At 36.3% G+C, this 15824-nt stretch overlaps 2 protein-coding genes across 2 annotated transcripts; one reads left to right on the forward strand and one right to left on the reverse strand.

Moving 5' to 3' along the window:
• The first annotated feature begins 9370 nt into the window (after window positions 1-9370).
• On the forward strand, window positions 9371-10492 carry LOC131777130 (uncharacterized). The gene is made up of 4 exons (XM_059093359.2): window positions 9371-9438; window positions 9534-9608; window positions 9825-9983; window positions 10174-10492. The coding sequence occupies exons 1-4, from the start codon at window positions 9371-9373 to the stop codon at window positions 10490-10492; spliced, it is 621 nt and encodes a 206-aa protein (XP_058949342.2).
• Window positions 10493-11417: 925 nt separating this feature from the next.
• Window positions 11418-15044, reverse strand: LOC131777135 (nuclear envelope phosphatase-regulatory subunit 1-like). The gene is made up of 6 exons (XM_059093364.2): window positions 14975-15044; window positions 14808-14879; window positions 14452-14519; window positions 13838-13950; window positions 13210-13264; window positions 11418-12729 (listed from the first exon to the last, which is right to left on the reverse strand). The coding sequence occupies exons 1-6, from the start codon at window positions 15042-15044 to the stop codon at window positions 12694-12696; spliced, it is 414 nt and encodes a 137-aa protein (XP_058949347.1). The 3' UTR covers window positions 11418-12693.
• Between the last annotated feature and the right edge of the window lie 780 nt (window positions 15045-15824).

Below are 15824 nucleotides of genomic sequence, written 5' to 3' on the forward strand. Positions count from 1 at the left end.
GTCTTATATGGAAGGTTTTACGCCAGTAACTAACGGCGTAATTTATTCCAGTCGGTTGTCTTATATGTAAGATTTTACGCCAGTAACTAACGGCGTAATTTCTTCCAGTCGGTTGTCTTATATGTAAGATTTTACGCCAGTAACTAACGGCGTAATTTATTCCAGTCGGTGATATATATATATATATATGTAACATTTTACGCCAGTAACATAAATTAATTATATTTCAATTTATTATAATTAAATCACCGACTGGGTTAGTGGCGTAAAATCTTACAGTATATAGACTGTGTTAGTCGCATATTACGCCGTTATATATATTCCCGAGGTGGGACGGCGAGAAGAAGAGACCCAGTAAGCAATCTAACCTTCTTCCTACCGTTGGATAAATTTTTAACTGTTTAATGTGGTTTTCCCATTCACCTAGACAGACGAATTAACTGAAGTCTTGTTCGCCTAGTTTTCAAATTTGGAGGGAGCTAAATAGCAAAGCGCGTTGAAATACGAAATATTCCTTCGAGTGTTGAATGTCTCAGGAGTGCAAGCAGCGAACGAATCACATACAAACAGTAATGTAATATCATTTTGCCATACAAACACCGGAAAAACGAAACCACTTTCTTTGCGTACGATTTACTTTGAAACCATAGGGTCGGTGCGGTAGTCACATGTAAAAATAACATGTTACACATGTCACATTTTTGCGCGGGAGGTCTTCTAGTAAATCACTTATAGTCGTATTATAAAAGGGGATATTCCATGCCTGCATGGAGATACGAGTGACTCTCTTAATGAAATGGCAATCCATTCTAATTTCGTTGCAAGACACAACTGTTATTCAACTGTAGAGACTGTTATTTTCATTATTTCGCGTGAAAGGTAACGTGGTATCTTACTGGGATTGTTCTAACAAAAGTCTTTCTCCATGCAGAGAAATGTTATAATTGCGGGACCGTCGGCCATATTCGGGCTCAATGCCAAAGACCGAGGCGTTGGGAAAGAAAAGAATACAAAAGGGACAGTCACGTGGGTGGTATTCATAACCTTTTTCATGGCACTGTCCAAAACCTTAAAACTTTGAGATAAAGTGTGTTTTCAATTTGAAATGTCTGATAGTGCATTATGTCTAAATTCACATGGCAAGGGGATAATGTGGGTAATGACTGGTCTTGAAATTGCGAACTGTAATGATAACACATCTTAACACACCCACATATACTCACCCACCCACCTACACATAGAAAAAAGCAAGACATTCGAATTCAAACTAGGCTAGCGCTGGAGCACATATACTGCTTTACCGTGAGAAAGTTGTTACCAACACAATGCCTGTAAAAGCTGTCCATACCCTGTCACTTTTCAAGCTTGTTTCTAAACATGGTGCCGCCATGCGTTGACGTTGTTAACCCTACGTTTGATTTACAAATAAATGGCAAAGTTACTTACATAGTTTGAAATTCATTTCATTAGGGTTAGAGACCGATCTAATTTTTTCTCCTTTTCTGTTATCATTATTTTTTTTGTTTGCTTAATCTTATCTTAGATACTAATACTCTCCATTACCTTAATATTTATTAATCTTTTTCATTAGACAATTCAACTGTTTACGTACAACAAGACAATAATTGTTGAGGTTCGTTGGTCATATCCTAGACTTGTGATAACGTTGGTGTTATCTTCTAGAAAAGAAGAAGCAAGATGATTTTTTAAATTGTTTTTCTCAATTATTGATCTGTAAGGCTTTCTATCCAAAGATTTGTTATTCGTAACGCTATAATATATAACTTTTTCCAATTTTACTCTTCGCGAAAATTTCATTGTAGAGGATAGTTAAGTTTTTTTCTGCTTTTTTACAACTGTATATAATTCTTATTTCATTTAATAGGTTCCATATCTTTTTTTTTCAATGATAATATTCTGAATTAATATTTATACCTAGTTTAATATCCGTTTTCAAATAAAATACTTACATATTTTGAAATTCATTTAATTTCAATTAGAGATAGATTTCATTTCTTTTTCCTTCTTTTCGTTATGATTATTATCTGTTTGGTTATTCTTATCCTATTTACTAATATTCTCCATTGGACAATAGCATTTCTTTGTCTAATGTTCTAGTGCCATTGTTTTCCGACGGCACACAATAATCTCCAACACAAACCAATGTGTAGAGTATTCTTTAAAGTTCAAAATTTTACTGCTGAAAAAAAGACAATCTTACACCAGTTTTCACCTCAACATATCAATTATTTTAGATTTTCAGTGCTTTAAGTGTAAAGCACGTGCAACAAGTGTTCTCTTGAACAATTTAAAATCCTCCAAAATTGACCTCAAAGACCAGACCACCGCCAACATTTTCGGGCTCAATGCCGAAGACCGAGGCGTCGGGAAGAAAAGAATACAAAACAGTGACGTGGGTGGTATCCATTACCACTTTCACAGAACTGTTTAAAGCCTTAAAATTTTGAGATAAAGTGTGTTTTCAATTTGAAATGTCTGATAGTGCATTATGTCTAAATTTACATGGCAAAGGATAATGTGGGTAATGACTGGTCTTGAAATTGCGAACTGGAATTATAACACATCCTAACACACCCACCCACACACAGAAAAAAAAAAGCAAGACATACGAATTCAAACTAGGCTAGCGTTGGAGCACATATACCCCTCTACCGTGAGAAAGTTGTTACCAACGCAATGCCCGTAAAAGCTGTCCATACCCGTCACTTTTCAAGCTTGTTTCTAAACATGGTATAGCCATGCGTTGACGTTGTTAATTCAACGAAATAAATGGCAAAGTTACTTACATAATTTGAAAATTATTTTATTAGGGTTAGAGACCGATCTAATTCTTTTCTCCTTTTCATCATCATTATTTTTTGTTTGCTTATTGTTATCTTAGATACTAAAACTTTCCAACTCTCCATTACCTTAATATTTATTTATCTTATCCATTAGAAAATTTAACTGTTTACACACAACAAGGCAATGATTGTTGCGGTTTGTTAGTTATCTCTTAGACTTGTGATGACGTTGATCTTATTTTCTAAAATTGAAAAAGCAAAATGATTTTTTCAATCTATAACCTTTTCCAATTTCACTCTCCGCGAAAATTCCATTGTACAGGGTGGTTAAGTTTTTTTTCTGCTTTTTTACAACTATAAATAATTCATATCTCATCAATAGGTTCCATACCTTTTTTTCTAATGGTAATATTCTGAATTAATTGTTGTACTCAGTTCCATATCCGTTTTCAAATAAAATACTTACATATTTTGAAATTCATTTAATTTCAGTTAGAGATAGCTTTCATTTCTTTTTCCTTCTTTCAACTATTATTATTTTCTGTTTGGTTATTCTTATCCTATTTACTAATATTCTCCACCACCTAAATTTTTATCAATCTTGCTCATTGGACAATAGCATTTCTATGTCCAATGTTGTAGTGCCATTGTTTCCCGACGGTACACAACAATCTACAACACAAACCAATGTGTAGAGATTCTTTAAAGTTCAGAATTTTTACTGCTGAAAAAAATACAATCCACACCTCAACATAACAATTTCAGATTTTCAATGCTTTTAAGTGTAAAGTATAAACAACAAGTGTTCTCTTGAACAATGTAAAATCCCCCTAAATTGACCTCATAGACCAGACCACCGCCAATATTTCTCTCTCCTGGCATACAGCACCAAATTTTACCTCAGTTTACTATTTTAAGTTAGTTTTTTTAATGTTTCAAGTATAATGCATAAACAACAGGTGTTCTCTTGTACAATGTATAATCCCCTCGAACTGTCTGCGAAGGCCAGACCGCCACAATATTTCTCTCTCCACTGACACACAGCACCAATTTCTCTACCAATTTTCACCTTAACATACTACCTTCTTTTAAATGTTTGTTATGAATAATACGTAAACAATAAGTGTTCTCCTCTGCATGTAAATTCCACTGCAACTGTCCGGGAAAAAAAAACAACAATAAACAAAACACAGAGCACCACACCATTTTCCCTCCTCAGATAAGAGAGCATTTTCATAATCTCAATCGCTGGCCACCATCACATCATGCAGGACCCTTGTCTCCAATTATTTCAAGTGAACTTTTTCCCAACCTAATATCACTAACAAGTTAACCCAGATCATTAACCCTATTTTAAAAACATTAAGTTGTGACATGATCACCAAACACAACAAACCAAATGGGCAGGTTTGAACAAGAAACACATTGCATCAGATGCCTCTTTAGGGGCCGTGTGTTAAAAATTTGGATAAGCTGTAATACTTGCAGCCTTATGGCATAAAACCAATAAAGCCAGAATACACTTAAAATACTCAATCAATTCATGCATTTTAACATCGAGCACTGACGTAGAACAACTCAGCAGCCAGTAGACCTCTAATCTCAACATTACCTTTCTTGCCCAAATTCAAATCATTTCAACTTGAACTCTCATAGTAAAATAGAGTATTGCTCAACAGAGAAGGAATGCTTATTCTCGAGTTGAGAGAAGGCATCTATCTTTCTAGATCTCTCTTTGCATACTCCACAAGTGAAACTCAAACAAGCCAACTAGTACGGAGAGCCAATATTGAGAAAAGAAACAACTCAAGAACGAAATTAGAGAGCTCAAGTCACAACTGCGTTAAGTTTCTATAGATTCTTAATCTGTGTAATAATTAAGTAGATCATTGAGGTTGATTGACCCGCCTCGACTGGCAAATCTGCTAACTGCGGGTAACTCATTCTCAAATTTTGTGATGAAATGAATAGTACACGTGTGTGAGCAGTCACATTACAAACCTAGCACAAACCAACACACACAACAAAGCCTAAATTACCTCCAAGGCCCCTCTCAATTTATTTTATTATTTTTTTTTACGTTACTTGTAGGGTTCGAACTCTCAATTCTCTATCTTCTTCGTCAGACTAGCAGTCTCTCCTCTATACCATTGTTCTACATGTGCTTGTTGCCAATATAGGGTAACTTTCAAAATTATATTTCTAATACCTTATTTAAATTCCAAAAATTAACATTGACATAATTTTTCTCACCTTTAAAACATGTTGGATTTTGCACGAAGAAATGAAATGTTAATCTTTGTTTAATCGAAGTATAAAAGTGCAACCTTTCTAATAAATTTCATTGCTAATCAGTGGCTTCTTAAAAAATAATCTTCATAATATTCACAATCTTTATAAGTTTATTTTCCTCAATTTATATCGTTCTCTCATCTCCCGTTTTTGAATCGTTCTTCGTACTTCTTCTGCTGTTGGTCCTTCGTCCATTCGTATGTGTTTGTTTCTTCGTCTTCGTCGTATCATGTCTTCGTCGTTTGCTGCTTCGTCGTAGTCGTCTTTTCCACCTCCTCGCGAAATGAACCTCTTCAAACTGACAAAAATATTATTGGACCACGATAGGTGCATACAGTGGTGCAAGGAACACAACCTGCTCGCATCGTCGTTTCCATGTCCTAAGAGTACCTGCTGCAACGCACTACGTTGGACTCGATGAAGTTCATCGCGAATAGGGTACGAATGGCGATGCTCTAAGAAAAACTGCAATGGAATGGCATCAATACGCCACAATTCTTGGTTTTCTGGTAGTAAGCTTTCCATTGAAAAAATATTAGCCCTAATATACGCTTGGGCAAATACTTTTAATACTTCACAGGCGGTGCACGAAACCTCACTGGACGACGAACAAACGTCCACAGAAATGGTGGTAGATTGGTATCACTACTGCCGTGAGGTTTGTGCCGAAAGAATAATACAACATCATAAGGGGCTGATAGGTGGACCTGGTACTACTGCTGAGATTGACGAGTCCAAGTTTGGTATGATGAAGTATCATCGCGGTCGCTTCGTCGAAGGACAGTGGGTCTTTGGTGGCATTTGCCGTGAAACCAAGGCCTGCTTCCTTGTACCGGTAGAGCGCAGGGATAAAGATACACTCATACCCATTATACGCGCTCAAATATTGCCGGGAACATGCGTAATCAGCGACACGTGGAAAGCTTAATATGATTGCCTACAGGACGAGGGCCACAATCATCTCACAGTGAACCACAGCCCAAACTTAGTAGACCTAGGCATAGGCACTCATACTCATGGCATCGAAAACACATGGTGGGGAATCAAACGAAGTATGCCTCGTACAGGAATATCCAAAGATCTCTTCGGTAGCGACCTACAGGAAATATAAACGAGCGTATCGCCAAAGTATATGATGTTCGAAAGACATCATAAAGACTGAGCTCCTTGTGCCTCTGTATGTGCTTGTGCCATTAACCCCAAGTTAAAAACATTAAGTTTTGACATGATCACCAAACACAACAAAACAAATGGGCAGGTTTGAACAAGAATCACATTGCATCAGATGTCTCTTTGGAGGCTGCGAGTTAAAAATTTGGATAAGCTGTAATATTTGAAGCATTACGGCATAAAACCAGAATACACTGAAAATATTCAATCAGGATATGTATTTCACATCAAGAACTGACGCAGAACAACTCAGCAGCCAGAAGACCTTTAATCTCCATTACCTTTCTTACCCAAATTCAAATCATTTCAACTTGAACTTTCATTGTAAAATAGAGTATTACTCAACAGAGAAGGAATGCTTATTCTCGTGCTAAGAGAAGGCATCTATCTTTCTAGATCTCTCTTTGCATACTCCACAAGTGAAACTCAAACAAGGCCAACTGGTACGGAGAGCCAATATTGAGAAAAGAAACAACTCAAGAACGAAATTAGAGAGCTCGAGTAACAACTGCGTTAAGTTTCATTTTTAAGATTCTTCGTCTGTGTAATAATTAAGTAGATCGTTGGAAGTTGATTAACCCGCCTCGATTGGCAAATATGCTAACTGCGGGTAACTCATTCCTAAATTTTGTAATGAAATGAATTTCACACGTGTGTGAGCAGTCACATTACAAACCTAACACAAACCAACGCACGTAACAAAGCCTAAATTTATATATTTTTCTTTTATTTAGTACTTTCTTTATCACTATTTTCTGTTTTGTTTATCCTATGTGTTAATACTCTCCATTACCTTAACATTTGTTATACATATACGCTGTATTTATCAACCAACTATCAACAGTTGGAAATGGGTATGGTATTAGCTAATCTTTCTCTTTGCTCTTTTCCTCTTCATTTAATTGTATTGCAATATGATGGAGAAATAAAATAACAAATAAACCTAAAACTAATGAATTCGGCAAAGACGCTGGCGAAGTGGAGGCGTAACGGCAATTCGCTCCAGAAAAAAAATATAAAGGGAAAGGCGCGCAGTCAAGGATAGTTCAAATATGTTTTTTCGTTATATCGAACTGACTTCTATTTAGAGCGAAAAAGATGCCAGTGGAAATGACCTTGAACCTCTCAATCTCTCCAAAGCAATAACAGGGCGAAACGCGCCAAGCTAGCATCTTCAAAACTGGCGGTGTGGTAGAGCGTGAGTTAGTTTATTTCGTAAGAGATTGTAGAATTGATAATGGCAATTTTCTGTCACAAATAAAACCACCAGATATTCATGGTTCTTCAAAAATTGCAATTCAATACGTCTGTGGGAAAAAATTTGACCCAAGCCATTCAGTTTCTTTCAAATTCAACGCACGCAACTGAGGGTGCAATGTTGACAACTCAGATTCCTTGCTCTCAGTGTCATTGACACCAGAATAAGCAAATACGCAGCTCGTAAATTACAATAAAAGACGATGAAAGGGCTTACCTAAACCAACGGAAACATGTTCCTCCACCACTCTGCCCTTTGCAGTCCACAGCTTGAACAGGAGCAACGATAAGATACGCGCGACGCAGTTTGCAGACTTCTGATGGAAAATGCGGGTGAGAGCGCTGTAGAGGGTAGTATCGTTCTTTAGTGCCTGAAGACTTACTTTGTTCACTTTTTCCCATGGGGCCGAGCCAGTCAAAAAATGTTGATTGTGCCACCTGACTCAACAATAGAACAAATTAGATAGGGGTGTCACCTTGTGACTTCATTGTGGAATGTTACAAACAACAATTGCAACTAAAATCTACACCTCATTTTTTTAGCTCTTGTACAGTACCTCCTATGGAGGGAATTAAGGTTTGTATTGTTCAAATCTTAACAGTCTTCGTCCAAATTTTCCCCTTGCAGAAGTCTCTCAACATTTTTACAGCATCGTCGGTAGCCGTGTGACAAGAATTGTGAAAAAATCGTACTTCATAATGCGTACAATCCTTTGTTTCTAGGAAACAATGCAAAGACAATAGCGTACCATTGGGAATCTGAGTAATTTTGCGTTGGGTTTGTGTTTGTGTGAGTTTTTTTTCCTGAATCTCTTTTTTAAATGTGCTAAAAATCTCAGCTTTTAAATTCAGTTTAAAGTTTTAACCTTCGAAGCTATCAAAATGTTATATTCTGTCGAAGAATGTGTTTTCTTGTTCCTTTTTTTTGTCGCAACAGTTTTTTTATTTTTTCTTTGTCACGTGCAGTACTTTGACTATAATGACTACCGTAGTAGTCCTTCAACGAAGGAGAAAAATATTTTTTTCCACAGCATTAGTTAGTTTATGGACCGGCTGTATTGTTTCATAGGTTCCCGCAAGGCGACTTGTTTAAAAGAAACCTATGACACCCTACCTGTAGAGTGAACTACAATGAAATGGTGTATCTAAACGTTGTACGAGTTAAAACTGGGACTGAATAGCACCTTTATTCCTTGGCCCACCCTTCAGCCCTCTCTTCCACGCTTCTTTCTTTTATTTTAGAGAAAGACATTTGATATACAATTAGTTTCTAACTTCTACAACGTGTTAGATTCCCACTGCATTCAGATTTTCTTTATTCCTTTTTCCCATACTGAGGACTTAATGTGGACTGAACACAACTGGACTGAATGCTGTATTAGAACTTCCGTTTTAATGAAGCGAAGCGTCCAAACTAATGTGCTTATTGAAAAGAAAAGCAGAAAGGGAAAAAATGGAACACGTAGTCCAGAACCTTGTTGTACAAAGTTACTGACTGTTTTTTTTTCTGCAAGAGACGAATGGTTTTTCTTAATAGAATGAGGCATGAGAACTTGTAAATTAAAGGAAACTTGACACAAGAGAAACGATTTGGAAGATTTGAAATCTAAACGCATATCTTTCCTAGTTAATGAGCGAGAAGAAAAACTTGACAAGTTCTTATCCGCCATATTCTAAAATTACATGCTACGTTGATTTTCAAATGCGCGAGCCATAGCTCGCGCACACCGTGTTTGTAGCATCACAATGATAACTCTACATACGTAGACAAGTTCAGTTGAGAACACTGTGTAAACTGCGCGTCTAAGATCCTTCGGAGATTTAAGTCACAAAGTTGCAAATTGAAAATGGGAATTTCACGATTTTTCAGACGTTTGAACTGCTTTGCTTCTGCTCAAAGAAACCAAAAGTCGAAGTAAGAATCATTTTGCGGACCAAGTGAGTGCTCTTGCCTTACTATCTTATTTCTTTTGTTTCAACTCACAATCGATTCTCTCTTGTCGCCCACAGGAGACAAATGGAAAAAGAAATCTCAAGCATGCAAGAGTTAATCAGAATACTTGAACAAGATATCCAGATCACAAGGTGATGAAAACAGTAGAACTTTTACATTATTTGGGGATCTCGCAGTAACATGTGAAGAAAGTGAATAATCGACATTCGGAGTTAAGTATCCTCGCAATGTCCGTTTCTCATTTAATTGTGCGCACAGTTTGGATGTGAAATTAAGTTTTGCGTGCAAGTCGCGGAAGAGTTGGTTGTTTAAAAGTGCATTCAATTGAGATAATTGTTTCTAAACAGGAATACTGTTGAGCTGTTCAAGCAGCGACAAAAAGTAGTGGAGGAGAAAGAAAAGATGAGAAGAGCCACCAGGTACAATCTGATGGCTCAAGTTGAGGAGATTGAGAGTGAACTGGGACGAGCATTGGAAGAGCGCAAAGAGCTGATGTCACTTATTATGTAAGTAGGACTCAAAAAAATGCAAGTAGGATTTAGGTATACTTAACTCTTAAAATGTAACGAATGAATGAATGGATGGAGCGATAGGATGGGATGAGACAGAATGGGAAAGTCAGGGTCGAAGTAATTCTAAGAAACTCATTAGTCATATTGACAACAAGCGTTAATACGTTACTTTTTCTCTCCACAGTGAATGCGGAATTCGAAAAACAGCCTTGGAAAAAGATGTTCAAGCGATGGAAAAGAAGGCTGAGTTTTTCTGGGAAGATCTGTATGATCCATCTCCAGTTTCCAAAATGAGCGCCAAAACATGGCAGGAGAATCTGCGTCCTGTGCGTTCAACGAGTGACCTGAACAAGGCGGTGCTTAAGCCACCCCTGTGTTTTGTACAGGACGCAGATGATCTCCAAGTGTGGGATGTACCTTATGATGCGAGTGACGACGAACTCTTTGCAGAAAGACTCAGAAATGAAGTTTTAATCACAAAAAGCAAAGAAACCTTCGTTTAAAAGGAAACATTATGAAAAGCGAATCTGTTGAAGTTGTAAATGAAACTTTTAAATTTGACAATGTCCTTTGGACATTTCCTTCGGTTGGCCTGTACATTTGAGATAAAGCATCACCCTTATTTAAAGGAAAATAAACTGATTTCATAAGCAAATGTGTTTATGACGTGTATAATTGTATGCCCCATGTTTTGGGTAATGACACGGAGCTCAATCAGGTCGCAGCTTGAAAAGGCATGAAAATCTAACTTGATTTCCAGTAAATTCAGTTACAAAGGACCCTTGCGGCTCTGTAATACCCTTGATCGAATTTCTTCCAAGGTATTCATTTCAGCATTGCAATTTACCACGCATCCATCTACCATCTTAGAATGAAAATTTTCTGAAGGTCGGAAAATGTTTAAGCACATTTGTTGAATCCCTCTTGAATATACAAGATTAAATTATTCAGGGTTTGCAACCGAAAAATGAGGAAACATAAGGCATTGACCGACTGCAAAACTGCCATTCAGTAAAATGAAAGACGGCCAGGAACACGAAAAATACTTCATCTAACACAGCAGCAAGGCTGAGATAATTGAAGACAAATGCTTTGCTTGGTGTAGCAGTAGATCTCCTTTAACCTTTTACACCCTGATTTCAGTATTCTCCTTACTGTTCTCTATACGTTTCCTTAGGTGCTGACAAGGAGAATTTGTTGAATAATCAAGAGCTTCCTTAGTTAGTGATCATATCCTTTATTTTCATGATGTTCATGTCTTTTTTCAGGGGTGATATGGTAAGGAGAAATTAGATGCTGGTCAGTCTTAGGGGTCAGAGGGTTAAAGTCATTCACCTTCGTTCTTGAGAGTCATGGTCACTGTGGCTCAACTGATGTGCCAGTTAATGGTAGAAAAAATAAGTGCGTGCCGGAAAATTTACTAACAAATAAGTTCCACAACAAACTTTATTGATAAGATTTCCAAAATTAAGCACCTGAAATCACAAACTGAAAGAGCAATTTCAGTTCCTTTACCACTTTTATATTCCTTTAAACATCAGACTTACAAAAATATTACTTAACAACACGGTGAGACTTGGAGCCAGTAATTGTATGACACTGATTTCATTGGACTCCAGTAAGTAGAATGATTATAGTTATTGTATATTAATCAATCCTAATACAAGCCCTAATACAATCCTCTTTTTCATGAAAAAACATATTCATATCATTGATTGCAAAAATTCATGAAAGAAATCTAAGTCACCAAAATAAAATATAGAAATGAAAATGTTTGCTTGCATTTCTTTGTGAATAACATGCAAATTTCCAAAGTAACACAGTCAAACTTTCCTGAGGACAAACTGCAGAGTACAATACTTAATTTCAGCCCTCCGAGTTCCTGATATTTCTCTCAAAGATTGCATAATTATCATCAAAATTAAGGTCATGCCTGGCACCTCAAGCTCTACACCTAGTGGCATTTTAACATGGAAATATAAAATGGAGATATAACAACATTTCTGAAAAAAAATATAAAAAAAATTCCGACATTTCTTTTTAGAGGCTTGTAATTACTAACAACAAAACATCCTTGTTGGTTAATGACAATGAGTCTCCAAGAATTCCATATGTCTGAACATTTCACTTTACATCCTGTCTTTTTTAATGTCTATTAATTAAACTTGAGTCTTATCACCTTGTTACAACAAACAAAAAATTAAGCCCCTTGGACTAGGCATCACCTTCACCAATGCCTGAAAAGTCATCAAATACAGTTATCATCCTAATGATTATTAAGAACTACTGTGTGTTGAGATGTTGACATCACATCCCAATATATGAATAAAACATTTTTAAAGTTTAACTATACATCCAATTGTTTCTAAAACATATACTAATACATCTTAAAGTTCATATGAAATGAAATCTTTTGTTTGCAATATTTGAGGTTCAAGTCTGAATTTGCTCCACGTTACTGTGTGGTAAGATATCCATTTTATCCTCTCCTATTCACTGTAATGTATTGCAATGTCTAACTGCTAAGTAAAGGGGGAAAAGAAAATATAGTTATGATTCATAATTTTAGTTGCCCTTGTTCCTCAAAAATGGAGACTATTCTCTAAAAAATTCTCGGTTCTGAGGTGCTGAAATTCAGGACTATATCTTCTACGATGAATAACAAAAAAAATCATTTCATAATCATGTACTTTAAAAGCATGGGTCAAGATGGTCTTGGTCGCAGAATAAGTCTTCCCTTCTGAAATGAAAGAAGAGGACATTCAATAAAATGGTATGCATTGTAATCCACATTAAAAACAATTCCTAACATTAACTTCCAAAGAGCATGCATGAAGTAAAGTGTATACTTATCTCTAAGTCTGTCAGACTTTGAGACTTTCTCAAAAAAGAGAATGAAAGATATGGACACCCAAATAATGATCTTCAAAAAAAAAAATTAAAACTTCCCTTTACTATTTTTTGGGTCCATGTTATTGGTCTTGTTCTTGCTTTAAAGGTAATGTCAAATTGTAATACATAATGATTATCAACAGTAATAATGACTCTACAAGGAGCCTTTAAACACAATTAAAATTGCGCTTGTCTTCCAAGTTCAACATTACTGTTTGTTGCCCAATATTAAGAAAACAAAACAAGTTTACCTGCTTAAAAAAAGGTTTAAAAAATCACATTCACCACTCAACTGCATAATAAAGCCATTGAAAACTAAAGATCTTACCTCATCACAGGACATGTTATAATCCTCTAAAACTACTCTTGTTCTTGCTAAAATTCTATCGCACACAAGTTAAAGAAATGCAAATGAAATACAAGGGTCCAACAACTGTGGATGGGAAACCTCCATGTATTGCACGCAGGACAATTGTTTATAACTAACACATGATTCTGGAAAAGCTCCTCTTTCCTCTACATCACAAAAATAGGGTAAACAAATTGTCAGGATTGTCAAAAAGATTAAAAAAAAAAAGATTTTCTGTCTTTTTTTGGAAACCCTGAATGGCACTCTAATGGCAGTTGCTTGACTCCTGTAGGGAGAGGTAGGTATATTCCCTAAGAGAGGCATATTTATGACACAATAATTTTTCAATCCTCACCATTGAAAAGTTTACGCAAAGTGGTAATACTGACCATGTTTTGATATTCCAATGAGTAACTTAACCCTTTCAAAATTGTCCTGAAATGTGCTGAAATTTGTCTACAGACCATGCCACATTGAATCTTGCATGGTAATCTGGCCACCAAAAAGGTAGACTTTGCTATGCTGGGGACTTTGCTGAGTAAAATAGTTTTACTGATACAAATATTTTATGCAAAAGTTTGAACTCTAAGATTTCAGAGAAGGATACATTTGAGGTGCCATAACTCTCCTATGAATTCCCAGCATAAATAAAATGAATAAATTACAGCAACTGATTGTGAAAAATTTATGATGCCACAGATACTGCAGTAGTGAAGGATGCTGCAAACAAGGTCATAAAAGCAAACAGTTTATACTGACTTTTTTCAGTGAGGAAGGTCAAAGGCCTGATGGATAATTCTTACTTACAATATTTATAACCTAAACATAAATCATATAATCCAAATTGTTACAGTTGCAAAAACACATTTCAAACAGGTGCTTGGTCTATGCAGTCAATGGTCCAATCAGCCATGTGTCCTTCCCATTGAGCAAGGATAATTTCCAATCAAAAAAAAGTACACATTTTCACATTGTCCTTTCTCTGACAGAAGCTGCTCCAACTTTCTTGATGGTGTGCTTTCTTAGCAGGGTAATCATATATTCTTCATGATTATGAAATATTGGTTGTAATTTAAAAGAGGGCATGCAAGAATTATGAATTTTTTGATCAGCCAAAATGAGAGTTCTGCACAACATGTGACAATTGCCAGGTATGATATGAAAAACCCAATTAAAATTGTGAACTTGCTAATTTGCATGGATTTTCAGTGTCAAACCTACATGTTGATTATCTGTGATTAATCCCCAGGCTCCTGCAGCGGTTGCAACTGACGACAGAACAAGAATAACTGCAAAACAATTAAAAAATCGGTCAGACTTAGTTTACATCGAGGCGGAATTTTCTAGTTGAAGGATTCGCACAACGCACAAGCGTTATGAATCTATCTATGTAGAGACAATCAACACCCCTAACTGTCATATTCTTCTGAGCATTACAACACGTTCAGAAACATTCAGGACCAATTTTACATCGCGCATATTTTTACCATAACTTGGACAATCGAAAAAGATACTTAACCTTAAATATTGATCAGAAATACGCTTTAAAACTGTGAGTTCGATTTTAAAAGACTTACGTCTCCATTTGCCGGTTTGTGGACCTAAACATTGCACGTACTCCGTGAGCCTTCGTTCAAATGCTTTCAGATCTGCAAACAAGCGGAGACATTTGCGGGAAACGGGAAATCCTCACTCAATTTTTCATAACATCAAAGGTGAAGTGAATATTCTGCAAGTCACTTACCTTCGGTAACTTGCTGGCTCGCCATGACAGAACTTCCATTTCTTTCATCACCACAACGCATGCTCAACATTTGACGGTAGATTTTTGAGCCCACAAGTGTGATTGGACAGAGAAGTATAATGGTGGCGCACGCGCTCTGCGAGGTGCCGAGAATCTAAGATGGTGTCGTACTGGAGGCAGGCTGGTCTAAGGTAAGGATATCTTCGATGGTTTTGGTTCATTTGTTAATTTTAAGAGAGGGAAACATGCAAATACTCTTGTTTAACTATCCTGTTTGGTTGTATTCGGAAAGTAACAAATATTTGGTCGGTATTATGTGAAATTTAACGACTAATATTTGCCTAATGACGTTAAAGAATTTGTAACCCTCTATCATAGTTCATACTACAAGAATCCCTCTGCTTACAAATACGATACTCCTATGTCACACTTTTTGGCATGGGTTAGAATGATAAAAGCTTGGTGTCTTACCAGGTAGGCTTGGGCAAAAATTTTCCCAAAAGTGGGTTGTACTGGTAAACAATGAAGATGTAGAATTGAGATTGCTCTATTGATGGAAAAATATTAGACAATGTTCCCACCCTTGGGATGAAAGAACCTCAGAGAAATATCTCGATCGTTTGATTGTGGATCTTTTTACATCAGAACGATGTCTCCTTTTAAATCATCTCAGATCCTGATGCACCAGTGGAAATTATACATTTCTCAGGTTTTTTTGAATGCCAAGTAAACATTAATTAAGTGAGGAATTATTTGTGTTGCCAGCCTTCTTTGTTTGTGTAATAATGTACCTATCACTTTCCAGCCTGAAGGAAGGTGATGATGTTTTATATGCTAAAGTCTTTAACAA

The sequence above is a fragment of the Pocillopora verrucosa genome, chromosome 3, assembly GCF_036669915.1.
Source record: "Pocillopora verrucosa isolate sample1 chromosome 3, ASM3666991v2, whole genome shotgun sequence".
NCBI lineage: Eukaryota > Metazoa > Cnidaria > Anthozoa > Scleractinia > Pocilloporidae > Pocillopora > Pocillopora verrucosa.

Excerpts from the sequence above, each read along its gene's own strand:
- LOC131777135 (XM_059093364.2), bottom strand. The coding sequence starts at position 15,044 with ATGTTGAGCATGCGTTGTGGTGATGAAAGAAATGGAAGTTCTGTCATG. Across the intron at positions 14,520-14,807 it reads ACAAACCGGCAAATGGAGAC|TTATTCTTGTTCTGTCGTCA; the intron begins GTAAGTCTTTTA and ends ATTGTTTTGCAG. Across the intron at positions 13,265-13,837 it reads AGAGTTATGGCACCTCAAAT|AATTTTAGCAAGAACAAGAG; the intron begins GTATCCTTCTCT and ends TGTGTGCGATAG.
- LOC131777130 (XM_059093359.2), top strand. The coding sequence starts at position 9,371 with ATGGGAATTTCACGATTTTTCAGACGTTTGAACTGCTTTGCTTCTGCT. Across the intron at positions 9,609-9,824 it reads CAAGATATCCAGATCACAAG|GAATACTGTTGAGCTGTTCA; the intron begins GTGATGAAAACA and ends GTTTCTAAACAG. Across the intron at positions 9,984-10,173 it reads GAGCTGATGTCACTTATTAT|TGAATGCGGAATTCGAAAAA; the intron begins GTAAGTAGGACT and ends TTCTCTCCACAG.